General features: G+C 45.7%; 1 protein-coding gene across 1 annotated transcript in view; it reads left to right on the top strand.

The window, feature by feature from the left end:
- LOC135396166 (uncharacterized) overlaps nt 1–21,279 on the top strand; it is a 48,884-nt gene extending 27,605 nt beyond the window's left edge. The window contains exons 2-3 of the mRNA XM_064627197.1: nt 15,573–15,794; nt 16,857–21,279. Of these exons, the coding sequence (XP_064483267.1) occupies nt 15,573–15,794; nt 16,857–17,174 (540 nt within the window). The 3' untranslated portion in view covers nt 17,175–21,279. The remainder of the gene's footprint in view (nt 1–15,572; nt 15,795–16,856) is intronic.
- The last annotated feature ends 450 nt before the right edge of the window (nt 21,280–21,729 follow it).

The following is a 21,729-nucleotide window of genomic DNA, read 5'->3' as shown; positions in this document are numbered from 1 at the left end:
GATTACTCCATACGCGTCACTTCTGTTTCTTTGTTTCTTATATACATATGGAGCAACTCAGCTTTGCAGCGGTTGACCGTTGAGGCTCTTGGACATTTCCATACGGCCATAGCACTGTCCTCCCGTCTTTCACCGTGTCATATGATCATGTAAACGCTGATGCTGTCCATTTGGGTGTATAGCACAAACTGGACTCTCCTGCATTGATTTTAGTAGCATATCTGGCTCTTTTAGCTAGCAGTACAGGTCCTGCTTTTTTTTTTTTTACCGACCTCTCAGCATTATGTTTCTTTTACATTTTCTTCCCCACCCCCTCATATCTACATCACGCACGCTCAACAATTCCTTCTCTTCCTTCATATATATTTTTACGTTACTCTCTCTGTCGTGCTCTTTGTTCAACGTTTTGTGGTATCTAAAACACATTATATTTCGCGAATTTTGAATGTGTGGCGTAGATTATAGCGGCCTAATTAAGTTAAGTTTCGCGGGAATCGACTCCGCGCTACATGCTACTATTGCATCGAAGGGTCGGCAGTTCAGTTTAGGAACTTAATGGCTCGAAGAAACTGCATAGCAGATCTCGAGCAAAATAACAAAAATGTAAAGAGCACAACGTAATAGCAAAAGAATAAAAGAGAAAATAAAGGCTCATCTAATCAGTACCGTTATATAACTGATACGCTGATACAGAAACGTAAATTGCACCAACGTGATTAGGTAAATAGAAGACATCTCGACGTCGTGAATGTCCTGGTGATTAACCTGCTCGCCATCGACAGACTGCACAGTGTTTGTTTGTTTATTTTTCTTAAAAGGCTTTTCATTTTTTTAGAAGGCTTTTCTAAAAGGCTTTCAGCTTTTCTTAACAGGTCTACAGGGGGCTACATCATTCTAACACCTTACTACTCATATGCTTTTACATTAATTGTTCGGGAGTAGATAGTCTTAAACTAAGCAGGTATCACATCTTGATATTTTTCTCTGCTACGTCACTATCGCGTAAATACAAACAGAAGTATAATTTTTGCACGTGACTACTGTCTGTCGTTGGGAATATCTTTAAGGTTTTTTGTTGTTCCATGCCGCGAAGCAACTGTGGCTATGAGCGGCGTACAGATGTGGACAGATGTAGAGAGGACAGCAGGAAGGCGTGGGGGACAGGGGGGTTACTATTCGTCCGGGGCCGACTTCAGGGGGAACTGTGCCGACATTCGTCTGGAAAGTCTCCGGAAAACCCAGGGAAAACATCAGACGGTACAGCCGGTGGTAGGAAATATCTTTAAGGGAGGAACAAGCAAATGACACGCAGTTGGTTTAAAATCGATAGGCAAGATAAGACATTCTTGGGGGACCACCGTTCCAGAGTTTGGTGCAGTATCGAAAAGGTTCGAGCAGGAAAATGGGTGCTGATACTAAAGTTTAAATGGTGATCGAGGCATTGAGAAACATAGAGATTTGTCATAGAAATGTGACTGCGGTGCAGTCAATACAACAACACCAATAACAACAACAACAACAAAAAACACACAAAGTTGAAGTTCACGAAACGACAGAACGCGTCGCGGCCCCAATTCGCCCGGACGCATCGCAAAACGTCCCAGACATGCCGTCACCCTCCATGAGAACAAGAAACTAAAGTCAAAAGCACTTTCCCGACAGACCACGACGCCATCAAAGACACGACGAGCACTCAAAACCTCGAAACATCAAGCTTCGCCCAACTTCCGTATCGAATCGCATAACGGATAATTCACACCCCGGGAAGGACGGACGGACAGACATCAAAACAAAGCGTATCGAAGCTGCTTCATCCGAGAAACTATTACGAAAATCTCGTCACGAGCATCTCGTAATTCGGGGCCACATCGATGCATTTTCTTCGCAGTCGGGCTTAATTTCAATTTGCATCTTCGTGATGGTTGAGGCGCAAGGAACGTGCCTACTAGATGCCAAGCGCTTTTCGCACTTCATCGCTTTGGTCCTGGTCTGACCCACATCTGGCCAGGGCAGATGCAGTTGTCGTGGCTGCCGCAGGCGTATTTTGAGAATGCCGAAGAAGAAAAGGGTCACTGGTTGAGCAAGTAGCCGACGACAGCAAGAAGAGAGCTGGATGAACCGAAAAGAATATGAGGAGTCAGAGATTCATAGACCAACCGGAATGACCAACATACACTCTTAAAAATGAACTTCACCACATAGCACGCTCCTAGCCAACCATTATCTCGAATGATATCGTTATCTGCCCTGATTTGTTGAGAACGGGAGGCGTACGCCTTTTTGTGACACTTAGGCTGTTCATAATTGTCACAAAAAAGGCGTACGCCTCCCGTTTTCAATAAATCAGGGCAGATAACGATATCATTCGAGATACTGGTTGGCTAGGAGCGTGCTATGCGGTGAAGTTCATTTTTAAGAGTGTAGACCATGACCAACCGGGACCGGACAACTGTGTCCGGCAAAAGACATTCATGTTCGCCTTGGTAAGTCCCTCTAACTTAGGGGGTTCCGTCACTGACGATACAAGGCAGAGTGATAACCGACATTCAAATGGACAGTCAACCCGAAATGAATCATAACGTTCTATATCAGCAAACAATGCAGAAAGAAGACACAAACAGAAAACATTTGTCGTTCGTTAATCGTTGCAACGGAACGCTGTGAGACCACATGCGGTGTGTCCGCCCTTTCTGTGCTTGGCTTGAATCGGATCGGAAGGAAAAAATAGCATGGACATTGTGGTTCCACACGTATGGGGCTCTGAACGCTTACAGTTCACCGCGCCACGACCCTTCAGTCGTTGTTAATTTCTTCCGCACTATACTGCGACGGAAAGAAAACCTTAGATGTATTGCGTTCTTCTTGTTTCTTTCCTGTCACGGTTAAGAAAGTGAACGAGTGAAAAAGAGTGTGACATCTCATGCGTGTGCGGGATCAGAGTGCGTGGCTGCTAAGTTCCGCTTTCTTCCTGGAGCCGCTATGCGTCAAAATGTGATATCCTCCTGGATGTCCCCGGAAACACTTTGCAACGTCGCGGAACGCACGATTGCCTGAGTGAGAGAACCTGCCGGATACCTTGGCTCTCATCCTTTCTGTGCTTAACTGGCCTAGGCTTCGGAACACTAAAAATGTATTGTACATATCGCACTTGCAACTGTAGCTCAGAGGACACATGATTTGTGCGTTGTATTGACAGCTCAGTTACCACCCAAGCCTATATCACCCCTGTTAAGGAAAGACCCGAACATTTTACATTTTAGTTTAGAGCATTCAGGTATTCTGACATGTATTGATGTGTGCCCATGAAGGACGTATGTCTACGCAATGGTGCACAGCCCCGAAAGGAAAAGAATGGAAACAGAACAGACGACAACAAAGCAGAATTAGGACATACAACAAGAGGGTATTTGCAGAGAAGACTTGAAAGCAGGCCACGTGATGTGAAAAAATATGCAAGGCATGTTTTTCTGCGATCTCATATAAAACGTCCATTATATGGTATAAACGGCACATGTCATAAGGACAGGGCGCATTAAATGGAGCGTACGAGCCAGTAGAGATGGCTGGTACAGAACCAGGGAAAACAAGTAAGGGCAATTAATGTGATTATTTCCGATTACGGATGACTCGGCGATTAGATGCTGTAATACCAACGAGTTGCATTTATGTAGTATATATTCATAGTTATATAGTAAGAGACAGCACAAAAATACGTCCAGAGACGAGGCGCAACTGACGGCGGCTCCAGCTGCCGTCGTTCCGCGCTTCCACGTGACGGAGAAGAGCCAATCAGCTTGCGGAGCGCATCCTGATTCGCTCTTCTCCGTCACGTGCCGCGCTGTACACGGACACCACAGTCACCGCGCTGCGACGCCGGCTTTTCTTCATAATGGGGCTTTTAATGCTGACGCATTAATATCATAAAAAGGTGTGTATATGACAAGAGCATATCACCCAGACATCCTGCCTACAAAACTACCTTCCGAAGCAATATTTCACTAAGGCAATCCACCGACCGACCGCTGTGGCGTCGCTCATGATCTCAGTTGTCTCGCGACGTAAACCCCCAATTATAATATAATATTTCAGTAAGCTATAATGTGCACCTTTAATGTGCGTTAGGCGAAAGGCAACAGAGACTGCCTTTGTTTGTTGTGCACAGAACGTTCCAAACACCTCGTCACATTGACACCGTCTTGCTCTTTCTGCGTCGCTGCACCTCACAAAATATGGGTTAGCTAAACGCGCTCAAATTACCTGCCGAGGCTATATATATTATACTTGAATTGAGGGTCAACCGAACGGAAGTCACATGCGCTACAAGGCTATCTAGAAAGGAAAGAACGAAGAAGAAAATTAAAACGGAATCTTCCCTTTGTCCGACGGGAACTTAATGAGTTTCCTGGTCGAGGCAAGTGTCATGTTAGAACCTGGCCTTGAAACCAAAATAATATCATCTGCGCCGTCTATACTATAGATGAAACAGCTCACAACCGATTCAGGTGCAACGAACACAATGGGACACGATCTATTGTTTGGAGGCGTACTGTCGTGGTAATGACCGGCCCACGAACGTCTCCCATGGTGGTAAACACGAAGATATTTACAGGGCATCGAAGGAGTCGTAGCAAAACTTGATGATGACGCTACATGGTTATTGACTGCACAACAGGCCAAGGACTGACACAGGGCATGAAGACACAACAAGAAAGATAGCCTTTGCATTGAACATTTATTTGAATTGAAAAATGGGTAAACATTTCACGGTATAGTTGCAGCTCAATTTTTTGTTAAAATTTATTTGTTTCCTTTCGTTTCTTTGTATTCCGGCATCAAGTTTGAAGGAATGAGTTGATGAAATTAACGTTACGGGTGTATGTCGGTATAGATGGCGACAAGTTTCCCCAGAGGGATCGAAGAACGAGCACCACAGCCATCTTACAGCCCATTTCGCAGACTTTCACAGTTCGCTTTGGTTGCTTACTTCACTGAAGTAGTGATACGGTAAACCAGAGAAACAAACGGGGCTACATAGTGTACTAGACATTTTAGGGCACATCATGTGAAGATGCAGCTCTGATGCACCTTCAGACGCGTCAAAAGCAGTGCCAAGAGTTAAACTATTAATTCCATTCGGTAGCTTTCCTAAGTTAAAGTGCCGACACTTCCCCATAGAACTCTCTCTCGTCTGTGTCAACGTACATGAAGAAATGTTTCTTCGAATCTTTAAGAAACCGTGGATCTTCCACTGTCTAAAGAAAGTTCCCTCTTAGCCCACTCGCCATTTCCTGACGGGTGCAAGGGATTTTTCCGATACTCTCCTCAACGCACATCCCCCAGAGATGTTACAACCTCTTCCCAAAAAAATGTTTGGAAACGGATACATTTCATACCAGCAAGTTTGCAAGTAGCTGGCTGATACGGATGCCTCCCGCCTGGGCAAGCCCCTTATTCGGTCCGGCCATTTGCGCTCCGTTCCGAGCCATGTTTCTTGTATCTGTCCGGTTCGACTGCAGCAGGTCGGTATGACCAAGTGCTGGATAGCACTGTCGCTTTAGGCATGTCTCCCGGTGACAGAAGCAGCGTTATGGGTCATCATGAAACCGGGCGCTCAGCTTGGACATGTATCGTTCGAAACCTCAGGCCACTTGTAGGTCAGGCGTAGTGGTAGGCAGCAGTGGTAGTGCTGGTAGTAGTATGCAGGAGGTGAGGGCCCTGAGAAGGAAGCCACTCGAATATATGCATTGCTTTGTATTTACTACGATAAGAGCAGGTATGAGCACGTCCTGCAATGCGCATTAAAAGGCACAGCAGAAGTGCACCGGCACAGAATCCTGCAACCCACGTGAGGTTGACTCCAACACATGGACTTGCCGAGAGAGGGGCAAGGGTTGCCGTGCCCCCCTTTTTTCTAGAGCTTCAAGGTCACTTGTGAAAATCGTGCACTCTTTAGTCATATAGGTCATCGTTATTTTCCTTAGATATGCCATAAAATATGAACCTCTGAACACCCGCACAGTCCGCAGGGTCTGTCTCTGTGTGTGTGTGTGTGAGAGAGAGGGTGGTTGCACGCTTAGCCCCCCCCTCCCCCTTTGAAAAAAAAAAATCCTGGGAACGCCCATGTCCAAACCACTGACAATACAGTAGCGTTGTATGATCTTTCCTTTTTCGTTAGAACTGGACCTCTGGGCGACTTGAATTGATTCGATTGCGTGCGTCCCATAAAAACGTGACTATTATGGAGCAAAATGACTTCCTTCCTTCTGAAGCGCGTGAGCAAGATCTTCACCTTGAACTTCCTGGAGCACTGCGGGGTGCCACCGCCAAATTCCAGAGCACGATCGGACATGACAGGTTAAATAGGGCCTTCGTCTACTGGCAAGTGCCACTGGTCGTTCTCGCACATCGCGGTGCAGCGTGCCGGCGTGGAATCACTGCAGGAACGAACGAAGAGCGAAGGGAACGACCAATACTACGTTGCACTGAAGCGACCAGTGTAATACGCACACTCAAGCCCGAGCTACACTATACGACGAGCGGTGGAACTCGCCATATTAAACGTTGTGTGGAGTGTGTAACATTAATTGCATGTAAGAATATTTATAAATACGGCTGTATAGTAAGCGTAGTTGTATTCTCAGCACAATATGGGTTTTATGTGATCTGTTCCCTTTAAACCTGTCTCTCAAGAGAAACGTAACAAACGCGTAGAATATATTTGTTTTGGAATGTAGTGTTATTACTCTGTGCTAACAAGTACTTAGGAAAACTCGATAACGAACAACAACAGCAACAAATAATTAATGATAATGAATGGGGAAATTCGCCACGTAAGGTGCGGCCCACTACCCCAAGGCACAATGGGGCAGGATGTGATGCAGGATAACGAAGCTGAATTAGGTAATATTGCTTTTACTGAGGTGTTTAAATAGCGGTTTCGTGCGGTAGCGGTTTTCTTTTTTAAAACTTCTTTTCCATTCGCATTCACGGATTCTGTACAGTGCTGAGTTCAACGTCGAACAGGGATATGTATTTTGAACTGTGATCTTTGGAATGGTCTTCTCACACCTGTTTCTACAAACTGTCCATTACGTACGTTAAACATAATCCAATCGATTTGATCAAAAAAAAAAAAACGAATTTAATGAGGCGCAACCGTTCGCGGACAACGGTCGTGCAGCCACGTTGAAACGTTGCTCTTGAAACAACGTTTGCAACAAGTTGGAACAACGCTTTCTCTTGGTTTTGTTTTTTTGTGTAAGAGGAAAATCGATCAAAAGAAAAGAAATGAAGAACCAGTTAGGGAAGCACTCATCGCCAGGGAACCACGACATGGAAGCATTATTTTCCAGAAGCCCCCCCCCCGCCCCCCCGCCACACACACACACCGTGATTGAGTCTACGACATCACCCCCATGGTTGTTTTAAAAGTACAATGAGTCACACGGGGCAATTTTTACGATGGCTGTAGTTACCCACGACAGAGCATCGATGTTTTCTATGTCAGCTTTACTTCTCCAAGGCCGGCGGCGGATAAGAACGTTCTTCACCGAGGAGCACTAATACCGCGGACACGGTTGAACTAAAATCGTGCACATTATAATACACAACGTCATTGCCTTCTAAACGTAATCGATCAAAATAGGCGCATGAATAGACAGGACACGACACAGTATATGCGGGGCAATCGAACACATCTATCTTTTTTCAATGCACTCGCCTTGAATCGCCATTTCTCCCAAGTGAGCAATCCCTTCCTGCAGAGCATTGCTACGAGCGCTCGATGAGGCCATTGGTCGCAGGCGGTTTGCGACGAGCAGAGCACTGGTGCGTTTCTGCAACGCATATAGCCTTAGTTTGGTTAACGGGCATTAAATTATAAGTAAGTGGGTTGCTCATTAAATGGGCAGAAGTGGCTAATTAGTGAAATAGTTTTGGCCTGCGTCGCCTGATAATGAATATATATGTTTGGAGATAAACTGCTTGCCGTGTGCTTAGGTGGCAGTGTTTTTAGGATGTACAAAAAATATGAAGGTGTGTGATATTCTGCAGATGGGGGATATGTAAACAAGGCTATGCAATATCCTGTAGAATAGGTCACCGATAATTTCGTGCGGAAGTGACGTCAGTGTCCTCGCTTCCGTGTCAAGCGCCTCACAGGTTCCGATAGGCAAGGTGCTTTGTGATCGTTGCGTGTTAAGAATTGGTTTCCCAGTCGCTTCTGAAGCAGTATGGGTGACTGTTGCGCTGTTGTGAAGGGCCGACTGTTCCCTTCAGGACTATACGGTTCCAGGTACTGGCACAGCGACGGTAATGCTGCGTACTTCTCCTACATATGAATGTATGGAAGAATATGAAACCCACAACATCAGAAACGAATTTTAGACATTTTGAATTGAACACTTTTTTTTTTTTTCAGCTGCAACTGAAAATCGCTGCTTATACATGTGACGCACGCTTGAAGTTTGCTTGTTGCAGATGTTATACTCAATGTTACATTGCTTGCGTACTGGTAAATTAGTTTATGTACCCACACAGAAAAACACAATCTATTAGTCAGGTTCTGACAGGGCGCGCTTTACCGCTTTCTAGAGATGTTTCTAGAGCCAGGCACATCCACCTCCAGCACCCATAGTGCGCGTCATCTGCTAGCGTAGACACGGAAGGCGACCGTTTTCCCATGATTCATAGAAAACACCGGATTCAACGAAGGATACGACTAATTGAAAGGAGACAAAAAACCTCATGTATTAGGTTCGAAGGAAAACTCGTGTAAAAACATATCTAGCCGCGTTAGCAAAATCACGAAAACAAAGAAAAACAAAGACAGGAAAGGTTATGAGGCGCAGAGCAAAGCTTAATTTTTGATGTCTCATTCTTGTTTGCGACTGTTAGCGAATGTTAGCAACTATCATTGCTCGCATATAAAAAAGGGCGAAATGTAAAACGAGAGAGTGGGAGTCCTTCAGTCTATTTTTGTTTACGCCGTATCATAATTGCGAGTCAATCATGAACTACGAAATATAATTATTTTTTGCATATAACCGCCGATGGAATAATATACCCAAAGTCAACCACAAGCACTCAAAAATATGCGCTAGACGCTACTTGAGTACTTGGTACTTCCAGCACTCCACACGACACTGGTTACGAGTTTCTATTCTATTAAGTGTTATGTTGATATATCTCACATTTGTTTTAGACATACTTGTGATTGGTTCGTTGGTATTATTTTAGAGTTTGCCAAGAGAAAGTCAAGATGCGCTATTCAACCAAGCGCTTAGTAGCTTCGGAAGGTATCCGGTCCGACTCTCGGACAGTGGCGGATCTAGGGTGGGTGGGTCGGTGGGGGGGGGGGGGGGAGTGGGGGAGTGATCGCCTCACCCAAAACGTTAGTTTATACATTAGATTTCCCTCTTTCCCCTCCCCCACTACGCGCTTCGACCCCGCCAAACCGATGGTCTGGATCCGCCCATGCTCTCGAACCGCCTGTGTCCAAGTCCAAGTCTCGTCTGCGCGTTCTTCTCGTGTCCTCGAGTCTACGACTCCCTCCTTGCTCGAGACCATTCCGGAAGATGGATGACGATTCTCCTGCTGTCCTTCACACCACGGTTGGAGCGTGGACGCAGCGTCTGAAAGCCTCGGAATCTTTTTCTACCCCGTTACCCACTGAGGAATGCGCGTGCGTGATGCCCTCAACCTCTTCCCATTGCGGCCTCCGCGTGTTGCAGCTTAAGCGAATTAGTTCCAAAGCGCAATTATGTCTTCCGCAGGCTGTCCATTACAGCATTTTCCGACGCTTGCGAGACCCCTCGCTTTGTTTACGTTGCTTGTATGCGCCCCTGTGAAGCGGTTTCGCTTGACATGTCCCGTGATTGTTGTTGATGCTCTGATTGTTGTTCCTCTGCACCACACAACAACGTGAGCACGCAGTAGGGCTAATCAGCGTACTGCTCCGTAAACCGGGATGCAATTTACATGAAGTGTGAAACACCGGACACGCATGTGCTCTGATTAGAACTTACGTGCGCCGTAACTATGTATACGGCGACATGTTTTTCTTTGGCAGTGCTGGTGTGTACATACAGCGTGTCCCAGAAAACGTGTCATTGAATTATAATAAAAAAACTACGCCACCTAGAATCATGCGGTCAAGAGCATTTGTTCTTATTAGGTTTTTGTCACCTCCTAATGTGAATGTCATGTACTCCAAGTTTAATTATGTAAATATTTGCGAACTGAACTCGGAAATTTGCCAGTTAAAGGTCACTTTTTTACCCCACCAATATGAAGAGCGTGCCGAATTCACTCAAATTCATGATAATTCACAGTGATATTCACGAGCTATCCCATCGGAAAAAATAGCCGAATATCATGCTTTTCGGAGCACCGGACCATAGAGCGCGATGACTTTTTGAGCGCAATCGCTCTCAATGCGACGAAAGGAGGTTCCGAAGCCAGCCCACAGAGCGATAGCAGAAAAAGTAACAGTTCCTAAAATTGGCAGAGGGAAAGCATTATCCCAGCGAAAGTCGGACGTGATAAGCCGTGCCTGTTTTATCTCTTTCTGCGATGTCGGGGAGGGCTGGGTTTCCAACCTCCTTTCGTCGGACTGACAAAGATTGCGCTGAAAAATTCATCGTGCGCTATTCTGTGCGACCTCCGTAGAGCATGATGTTCGGCTATTTTTTCCGATGGGATAGCTTCTGAATATCCCTGTCAATTATCATTAATTTGACTAAATTTGACACGCTCTTCACATTGGTGGGGTAAAAAAGTGACCTTTACTAGGCAAATTTCCGACTTAAGCTCGCAAAAATTTACATAATTAAATTTACGTACACGACATTCACACGAGGAGGTGGCAAAAACCCAGTAAGAACAAATGCCGTTGACGGCATGATTCTAGGTGGTGTAGTTTTTTTATTATAATTCAATGACACGTTTTCTGGGACCCCCTGAAGATGAAGCTGTCCACGAATTATGGCCCCGAGCCCGAAGGCGTCCAGTTTCTTGTTTCCTTTTAGCCTTGCTTCATCCTTCTCCTGTTCCATAATTTTCATGTATGGGTATTCGTTATACAGAAGCGCAGTACAACCTTCCGTGGCGTAGTAGTTAGGACGACCGCTTTCCAAGTCGAGACTGGGAGGTGGCGCGAGTTCGAATCCCCGCACCGGCTGTGCTGTCTGAGGTTTTCCCTGGGTTTTCCGGCAGACCTTCCGGAAAAATGTCGGCACAGTTTCCCCTGAAGTCTGCCCAGGACGCATACTAACCCCCCGCCCCCGTCCACCACTCCTTCCTGCTGTCCTCTCTCCATCTGTCCACGTCTGTACGCCACTAATAGCCACAGTTGCTTCGCGGCGCTAACATAGAAATTTTGTGCTTTCCTTTTGGTCTTTTTATGCATTTAGGAGGGGCGTGGTGTATTAGATCCTTGGGGAGGGGGAAGTGTTTGGGTGTGCTGGGAGAGTGGGAAAATCCCTGTGCGCAACTACAGCAACTATCGTAGTTGGACTGGGTTAGTGGTCTATTTTCACATCTGCTGAGCCACATATCTGTGGGCCAAGACAACGTCAGGAGTCAGTAGTGAAAAAAGTAACCGATTGCTATTTAGTCTGTGGGGCTGTCAGGATGAAGGATCGGAGTAGATCACTCCGTGTCGGTCAAAGGTACGCACGGCCAGACAGGGTTCAAAGGTGCGGTTCACAGGCCGGTGGGAAATTCTAATTAATTGCGACCCCATGCATGAATAGACCACAGAACAGGAGATAATCTCGACGTTTTGTAATCCCGGTGATTATTAAGACGTAGGTTTCGATAATCGTCGACTCCATCCAAAACGCTGCACTTCGCAGACATCGCTGTAAGTCCTATCCATAATGAATGTGATTGATTGATTGATTGATTTTAAAAGAAAAAAATGGAGATGGTAGTCTCGAGCCACTCGGGACTGGCTACTCCAGGACGCGTTATTAATAAAAGAAAGGGAAACTACACTAACCTCGGCGCTTTGAAACGCTTTGAAAGAATAAATGAGAACATCATCACCGAGCTTGTCACCAAAAGCGAAGTCTCAAGGCACTAAAAACAAAGAGTGTCACAATGTGTCAAACACCAGTCGAGCACACGTTGCATACACGAGCGATGTCTAGGATATGCCCATTCGAAGACATACATCATATTTCTGTCCGAAAGAGTGTACGTTTCTGCAGCAGAACAGTAATTTTCACCCAGCGAAGAAGTCGTACTCCTCGGCGTGAAGTACGTGCTGTATCCATCCCACTCAGACATCGCGAAGTGAGGGAGGGGGAAACGAGCAAGAGACCACGGAACGAAAGAACTGGAAAGACTACACGGTACACGTCATGTTGTTGTCATTAGAAAGAGGGAATACCCGCCAGTTGCTTGCCGTAGGCCATGTCACTGCACGTGCGAGCCCTGCCCAAATTATGCCACATCGCTGTCTTACCACACAACTGTCGGTACCAACCCATGACAAAGCTTCAACGGAGGGAGACAAAATAACGTGTGTGGGTGGTCGAAGAGATTAGTGGTGCGCCTCCTTTTGTCTACACTTTTCCTCGTTCTTCGTGTCTTAAGTTTCTCCGGAGACAGAAATATTTCCAGAGTACTGCACTTCAACAGATGTGCAATGCCTTCCGCGTAGTCCGTGTACGTGTCTTGCACTGGAAAAGGAAAGGGGACAGAAACAAAACTATATGGCATGTTGCCGACACAATGCAATGCTTCTGAATATTCAGAGACGACACAGCGACTCTGCGCACGCAACTGAAGGAACTTAGAACATAATAGCGTGAATGTGGGCGAACGTCCACATGTGATGCTGTTACACGTATTAAGTGTTGCAAATGGCAGCTCTGAACAGCCTGAGTATGCACTTCAGCTTTCGCAGCGGTGCATAGCTTTGGTCACGCCCTCGCGTTTGCACTTGCGTTTTGCGAAAAGAGTACATCATGCACTTTCTTCGGACAGCTGTCCGTGTGAATTGCCAAGGTTCGCATAATTACATGTTACATATCTTTCCAGCCATGCCCTTCGTCTGAACTCTGACTTGGTGTTACCGCGTGGTCAAAGACCGCCGCTTTCCCACATACGTAGTATTATGAAATACTTAACTAGCGAGCTTATGCCAGGTCCCTTGCAGTCAGCCATTAAGTCCAGCCGAAACAACCGCGTCTGGAACGGACTGTCGTGAGCGGCCGTCGCGAGTACCGAGATCAGAAACACTTAGGGTAAAGTGGGGCAAGATGAGACAGAAATTTGCAATTGAATATGGAATTTCTATTTTTCATGTTTTTCAAAAAAACTAGGAATAGGCACATTCTCAGAGGTCTAGAGCTTCTGATCTGTAAATCAGAGCGGACGCAGCCGGTTTTAAAATAAACACAGAACAAGAAATTCAAAAATGCAGATTGTTTCATCTTGCCCCAACCATCGGGGCAAGACGAGACATCGGGGGAAGCAAGATGATGACGCCGTGGTAATGAACTATACAAATTAGTTTTTGCAATCCAAGCACCTACACAGCTGCCTTGAGCCCCTGACAAACATAATGTGCAATAAAACCACACAGAACCCGGTGCTATTTTGCTCCACCGTCCTTTGCAAACAAGGCACCGCCAGTCTGATGTGTCGCTGGTGGCTCGCTTTTGAGTGCGCTTCTGCCTTGTTGGAAATATCCCAGGAAACAGAAAAATTTGTTGGGAAATACTAGGCAATATGCAAAAAAGAAATATCTGAGGAACAAGCATAAAGCTACCCAATAGTTGAGTGATCAGTTTCTAAATTACATTAAATTTAAATTGCATTAATTTAAATTTTCGCATCTTGCCCTGTGCATGTAATCGAATTCATTAATTTTGCTGTTAAACACAGGGTAACCGAGAATGTCCATATTTTGCATATATCTAGATGAATGAATAAAGATATTCGATATGGACTTACATTGACAGAATAGTCCTGCGAAACGCTGCTGCACAGATGACAAGAAAAGGGACTACAGAAAATCGCGGTCTTTACATTCCAGGCAGAAGTAATCGATTTTTTTCTCTTCAACGCAACCATCAATATGAATAATACTCACGTGCAATACAGCGGACATACAGAGCCACCTATGAGTAAAGTTACATGCGCATGGAGCAACGCGTCTTTGCGACAGGAGGCGTCGAACAGAAAATATCGCGCCTTGCCCCGTGTCTCATCTTGCCCCACCTTACCCTGTGCTTCTAGAACATGCGCGACCCTTTCTTGTCACATATGAGGGGCGCTGCATGCATAATGGCTCTGGGGTGCCTAGTATTCAGGCGCCATAAGTCAAACCGGACACCACCACCACAGAAGTCTTGCCACCAGGTTTATCTGGAGCATCACTTCTTTTACATCTCCTCATGTATCAGCTCGTTGATGGTGGCTCCAAGGTCGTGCTGTAGACTAGGCGTGGCAGGTCTGAATCCTACCACCGCCTCTGCTGTCTGAGGTCTCCCTGAGATCTCCCCGCTGATTTTAAAGACGAATGTCGCCACAGCCCCCCTGAAGTGGGCCCAGGACGCATATACTAACCACCCTGCCTCCCACTCCTTCCAGCTGTCCTATCTGTGCATGTCTGTACGCTGCTCAGAACTACAGTTGCATTGCGGCACTAACACGAAACAAAAAAATAGTAACTAGAGAACGGCGGTTCACGAACTCGAGCTCACACAGTCCAACAATGCCGTACTCCTGGACGTGCGTTTATGTGAATGTGACAGCCAGTGGAAAAATGCATGCGAGAACTGGGTAGGTGAGATCTCTGAACAAGGTTTTGGCACGTTAACAAGTGGATGACGCTAACGTGGTGTAATCTGGTGTGTCTACACCCGGTAGCTGGTGGGACCTGTGTTCGAGACCAACTGCTGACACTCTGGTCCGTACGTCAACTGCTTGTCAAGGATGTTGAGGTATCCTTCGGCAAGGGACGTATAAGCGTTTCGTGACGGTGCTGACACTTGAGTCCGCAAGATGAACCCACAGGTATAGACAAGCACTCGTGATCGTAGTTGTCTCTATGGATATATTGGGGGGGTTTTTCGACAACATATGACGTCACCTTCGTTTGCCGTTACGGGAAAAAGCGAAATTACATGTCGGGTGAAGGAGATCTTCGCTACTCCAGATTCTGAACGACGAAGGTCAGTGATAGATCAGAAGGACGGAGGATTACAGGGAACAACATACAGGCATGATAGGTCAAGCCGGTGCGTGTCTTGGGAGCAAAAGCGTGATCTCATCGGCCGTTTTCCGCAAGGTCCTCCTTGGAGTGACGATGTTATGGGGGCGTTTCATCGCTTAACCGTTGTGTTCAACAACGACTACAGCAATTAAGTCACGGCTGATGACATCATGGAGTATGTAATGTCATGTTTGTGTTCAAACGCATCATGTTCTAGGCATGAAAACGCCACCTCCATTAGTGGCCTGCCTCGGGCTGAGAGCCATTTGTGCGTTCATTTGGAGTTCCCAGAAGAAGCATCTATTTGCGTGGAAGTCCTATACGTGTTGTGTCTCTCTTACAGGTAGCACTGGTGTCAGTGTTGTCAGCGCTGGTCGCTGCCATTCCGCGGAAAAACCCTTACGCCAGCTTCCTGAGCAGCGCCTTCGTGTTTGACCGGACAAAGAGCGTCGCAGAAATACCGAGTCCGCAGATTCCCGGTGGGGAATTCATGGGTCGTCCCCTCGACTACGGAGGAAGCCTCGACTTTGGAAAGCCTCTTTCTGACTCAGTGGGAAAACTGAAGGTATGCATGTACACATACCATAATGTGCATTTTGATGCGAACATTACCTCACGATATAGTCACGACAGTAGACTGGCTCGGACTCTGATAACAACTTCATACTGGGAGAAGCACCATTGCAGCAGAATGGGTTAAGGCTCCAGCCTATTTATTTTCTTCTCTACAAACTCAAAACAATTCTTTAGGCCGTGAGACGTGTACAAACAATTTTCGTTTTGCAGTATAACGATTACCTTTAACGATTTCGTTTTGTTTAACAACGTTGTTACCGTTGCTGAGTTATTGAGCATGTGGCATGCAAGGATGATTTGGTACTCATTATGTGTCGCTGTTTCGCAATACAAGTCGCGAAAGAAGAAACAGTTACCTAACTTGGAGGGCAAAGGGCTTTTCCGTGAACGCTTGCGTATGATGATTGATGACATAACACGCCTGCAACTTATGGCGCGCCAGTAATTGATGTCTCGGAAGACTTCAAAGAAACTTTCCTGGGTGGATTTACTAACAAGAGAATTATGGAATTAGGTTGTCGGCTAGATCATATACGGCCACGCAGAATAGAAATGATCGCGTCAACTTAATTCGACTTGATGGACGTGTTGCCCTCTACAACGCTTATATTAGTTATGAAATAATGGAAAGAAATTGCTGTATCTTTGGGTATTCTGCCGAGTGCACTTAAGTCACAGAAGACTTATGGGGTCATTTTCCGATCGTTTTCTTTGGGCACTCGCACTCTTTCGGTGCCATTGTAACTTCTTGCTTCTACTCATCTCTCTCTTCTTCTTCCTGCTTCACAACTGTTACAGACGGACCTACAAGGCTGTCGACGATAGGGGTCCTATAGATCTATCGATTTTAAAGCGGTAGAGTGCACGGTGGTTTCACAGAAGAAAAACCAACATTAGTTCGGCAATGTCAGCTGAACCCACACGCACATTGAGCTACTGGGCTCAAGTTGCACAAGAATACAGCTTTAACCCGTTGGATTTACAAAGAAAGAGAGAGCTTCACGCAAGGAAAAACTGGATAACCGATTACACAATTTTTTTATGTCTTCAGGTTCTGACATACGACCAGAGGTTCAATAACTACGATGAAGACACATTCCAAGGCGCAGCACGCTACGGTAAACCTGTGGTGAAGCCTCACGCCGCCGTCCACGACACCAAGGCGAAGAAGAACAAGTTGTACGGTCCAATCAAAAAGTGGATCCCAGCAGTAAAGAAGGCTCAAGCGCTACAGAACGACATCGTTGGATCACTGGAGGATAAAGACTTTGAAGAAAGCGCTCAGAATGACTACAGCCAATCGTACGCGAGGTACGAACTGCCTCAGTTTGAGTTCGCTAACCCTGTGGGATATCCTGTTTTCTTTTAAGAAAGAGAACCGCTACTCACCGATGGAGCAAAACGATTCTCTTGATCCATTCACAGAATCTCCGTAGGCATCAACTCCGTTGATAATGCACTGCAAGTGACTACTTTCAAAATTGAACGTCCAGTGTATTGCCCAGATACATATCAATGTATTGTCGTATGTTACCCGGTAATCGGTGAAAATTACTTTTGTTAGACACTATCGGTAGGGTATACCACTATAAAAACACTATTTATTTATTTGTGCATTGGTTTGCAAAACTAATATTCATTTGGCAGCAGCTTCACTTTCATGTACAGCGTGCGATGCACTTGTATATAATCTCTATGGCTCGTGACGGAACGTTCCCCTATTGGCAGTGTCGTGCGCGAAAGAGCTATACCAAAATCGTTTCCGAGGGGAGACCGAGCAGCGTCGAACACCACACAGCGCCAGCAATGGGGAGAGATATTTAGGAACATGCCCGTACTGGCTCAACCTGTGCTGCCTCCCCTCCCTCGGATTTTGGTGCAGCTCCTCCGCGCGCGGCACCGCCGATAGGGGGATCGTTCCGCCACAAGCTGGAGATTACAGACAAGTGTGTAGCAAGCAGTACCATCAGTCATGTCATCGTCGAGGTGCGTACGGGCTGTAGGTCCTTATCAGAACACGGGGGCGTATACGACATATTACGTCTAAAAGCTAGACAGGGGACGCTCAGGAAAAAGCAGGCTTTATGTCTGTGCGATCGACGCAGATTGTTGTTGATGGTACCAAGTCAGTTGAGGGTAATTGGCGCTTTTCCCAATTTTGCGCACTGAGTCTTGTTTCTTCTGTATTTTTTGATAATTCTCTGTATCCCAGCTGTTTTCTTCTGTTTGCTTGAAAGCATTAGGGAATAGCAAGCCCACACCGTGGCTAACCTTTCCCTTCTCTTTTTTCTTACTTTGCATTAAACATATTCCCCCCCCGCACTGAGTCAACCGCGTGGTGGCATCAGGGAGGTGTACGCCATAGTTACCTCACACCGATAACAAAAACTGCAAGTTGCTGCCAACGTCCCGTTGTTATTTCATATTATCAACAACAATCATTTGTTCTATCTCGGCTGCAGGGGCGTTAGAGTGTCTGATTGGTATAGATGTCAGCACAGTTCTTTATGAAGCACGTCGAAACTGCACAAACCGCACTCCTACCCTAGACAACTGAGCCGCATACGTATATTGGTGGGCTTTCGCGTCAGTAGAAGGCCGGAATGGCAATGAAAAGAATAATGTCTTAGACCGTGTAGGATGGAGAGATATTTATGGTTTCGGCGTGCCAGGACACGCTTCTTTGGTACTTTCATCAGACCTAGCAGACCTGGTATCTGGTACTTTTACTGCTTGAAAAGTGCATACCCGTGCAAGGGATTCCAGCGTCCAGCCAATACGTATTTCATCACAACCGTTGATGTATTATTCCATATCGTAGATACTGCGTTAAAAAAAAGAAGAAAAAAGAGAGAACATTTTATGTCGGTCTCGCCAACCGAACCTTGAAAAACAGGAAACGGAGACATACTCTCATTGTATCAAAATGGAAGCAGTATCTCCTAAAATCACAACCAATGATTCGCAAATTTTCTCACGTTATACAGGGTGTTGTTTTTATTGTTATAGATTTTTAAATAAGAAAGCTATGAGAGGCAGTAAAGACGCTGCGTTCTTGTAGTTGAGCTACACGACCAGGCGGACATCCTCACGAAGAGAGTATGCAGCGAATAGGAGACTGATTACCTAGAATTCATTAATTAACACTTTAATTATGGGCTTTCGGGCAAAAATGAGACAGCGTAATGGGAGACAATCCTCGTTGAAAGCAATTCTGTATTTTTAAAAAATCCTGAAACGAACAAGTGTATTAAAATATCCATCGCCAAATTTTGCTACGCAAACGAGCCGAAACCAAAACCGCGCGCTTTAGGAGCCCATGACCTTCGCCGTCGGCGGTTCGCGAGGTGGTAGATCTGTCAAGCAGATGAGCGCCTGCTCCAATCGACCTCTTTCAAACTCGCGTCGTATCCTAGCGGCTGTCAAGCGAAACACGTTCGGCGCGCGCAAAAGCACAGCCGGCACCATCTTGGCGCCATCTATGGAATATATAGGGAACCCTCTTCGGCGCCGTCAGGGTCGCAGAGCATGCGCAGAAGCGTCTCCAAAGCACGTGGCCCTGTGACATGGAATGAGCGCTGTCCACCCTGCGTTCCTGATGCACGCGGTTTCGGTTTGGGCTCATTGGTACAGCAAAATGAACCTTTTTCCCAGCTGCTTATGCGCATGCGCTGCGGCGCTTATGACCTTGGCTGCTGCGGACAACGCTATATCCGTGTCCCATAGATGGCGCTGGATGGGGACGACAGGAGTGGGGACCACCGGGGACACCGCACGAACTCGTCTGCCTCACTCCAAGAGCGGTTTTGGCCTTTTAGGCTGCCCACGTGGGTTTGTTTTGGCGCGCGCCGAGGGTGGTTCGCTGGAGAGCCGGTAGGATACGACACGAATTTGAAAAATGTCCATTCGATGATATATTTCAACGCACGTGCTCGTTTCAGGCTTTTTAAATAAATTAGAGTGGTTTTCGACTAGGGTTGTTTGTAGGATTGTAGCGCGAGAGTACCTAATTAAAAAGCTAAGTAATGAACTTTAGGTGATTATACAGGGTGTTTGCTCTAACGTGTCCAGAAATTTTATTTAAAGCGAGCGATAAAAGAGAAACGAGCGCTAGTTTTCAGCTACTTGACTAAGAAACAGGTGCTTCTAGTGAAGCAGTACCTGTCTCTTACTCAAGTAGCAGAAAAGTACCACTTGCTTTTCTTTTATCGCTCGCTTTAAATATAATTTCTGGACACGTTAGAGCAATCACCCTGTATAGCAGTTACATACTCTTTTTGAGAGAGTGTCCGCAGAACCCACCTGCAAAAACGGTATCTATGCTTTATAGAAAAATCTATAAGGAATAATAATTTAAAAAAAAAGCATCCTGTACAAGACAAACCAGATGCCAAAGGTAATATTAGTGAATATCCCTTTCGTTTCTCTCAGTACATGCCCGCATTTATGATACATACATTCCCCTTCCTATGAAATGCTTTCGACGCAGTTTACCGCAGAAAGTGTCTTGGGGGTATCTATACTGAGAAACTATGTGATTCACTCAACGCTCCATACTTATAGCCCACGTGGTACTACGTAGTACTACCCCACGCAGTAGCACTTAGATAGTACTGTTCCTAGCCCTCCACCCATAGAGGCATTGCGATTTTTGTTTTTGTTTTGATTTCCCATTTTTGTGTGTTGATTATTTGTTCTTCGTTATATTTTGAGCGCTTCTTGGTTTGTATGCATGCACAGAATCTCTATAGCAATGGCAAATTGAGTATCCCTATAGTATTATTTGCGCTAGAAAAATATTAGTAATCCGATCTGTTAATTATGACTCCGATGCGAGAACGTGCGATCGTGCGATTGCAAAATACCATTTCTTTATTTTCATTTCAATTCTATCCAATCCACAGTTGTGGGTTTTGAAGGTAACTACATCGGGTCTTGCGTGAAAAAAAGATTTGCTATGGAACTGTGTATTTTTTCTCCATTTCTTTTGTTGTGTTTCATATCTGTTTGTGTTCATTTTCCGCTGTCACCTTCTATTATATTTGGTGTGAAATCGACTTTAAAGGGTGCCGTGATGAGTTATTGTTCCCAACACTGCAGACATTATGAAGTGAACGAACACGTTTGAAAGTATTATACGCAAATGGAAATGACCTACACATATTAAAGTCAAGAAGAGCAGAGGACGTTTTCTCTCGTAATACTTCGCCACAAAATGTTGTAACTGTATTTCGTTAATGGTATCTTCTAACTTTCTCTTGCGCAGCGAGCGGAAAGATCATTGCTGCATCTAACGCGTGGTTGCCTTTTGTACATTTTTTTTTGTTCACTCCGCGCAAAGTATTTGTCTAGTGTGACAGTTTCTGTTTGTTTATACGCAACTATGTATTCATTGTTGTTTTGTTTGAAATGGCAAGCTGACTGTCTGCCATGAAAAGAACAAAATTATAAAAAAAAACTGTAATAAAGAGACATAGAAAGTGTGGCAGTCGTTATTACACTAAACATGCGCAGAAGCATGGTTGCCTCTTGCACGTTGTGTTTGCTTTTCGTATGACTCGTATATTCTCTCTGAGAGGGGTGCACGTCGTAGGATTCTTACCGTTGGGTCCGTCCGTCTGTCCGTCCATAACGCAGCCACCTCGGCAACTCCAACGTGCTCTTCCGCCCTCCGCCACGTGACAGCACGTAAATGCACTGATCGGCCTTAGATGATGAGTTGGTAACTTGCCTGCGTACTGCCCTCAAGGTTGCAGGTTCAAACCCGGCAACAAGGACGACCGCAATTCTGTGACATGGCACACGCTGCTCAGGTACATCGAGAGTTTTCAACTCTCATTAATCAGCTTTGCGATGCGCGTAGCAGTTGGTACGCTGGTGATGGTGATATGATGAAAAAAAAGGGGGGGGGGATGTGAGTCACG

The sequence above is a fragment of the Ornithodoros turicata genome, chromosome 5 (assembly GCF_037126465.1).
Source record: "Ornithodoros turicata isolate Travis chromosome 5, ASM3712646v1, whole genome shotgun sequence".
In the NCBI taxonomy this organism is placed as follows: domain Eukaryota; kingdom Metazoa; phylum Arthropoda; class Arachnida; order Ixodida; family Argasidae; genus Ornithodoros; species Ornithodoros turicata.
The sequence above is the reverse complement of the archived record's forward strand: the minus strand, read 5'-3'. Positions and strand labels throughout refer to the sequence as shown.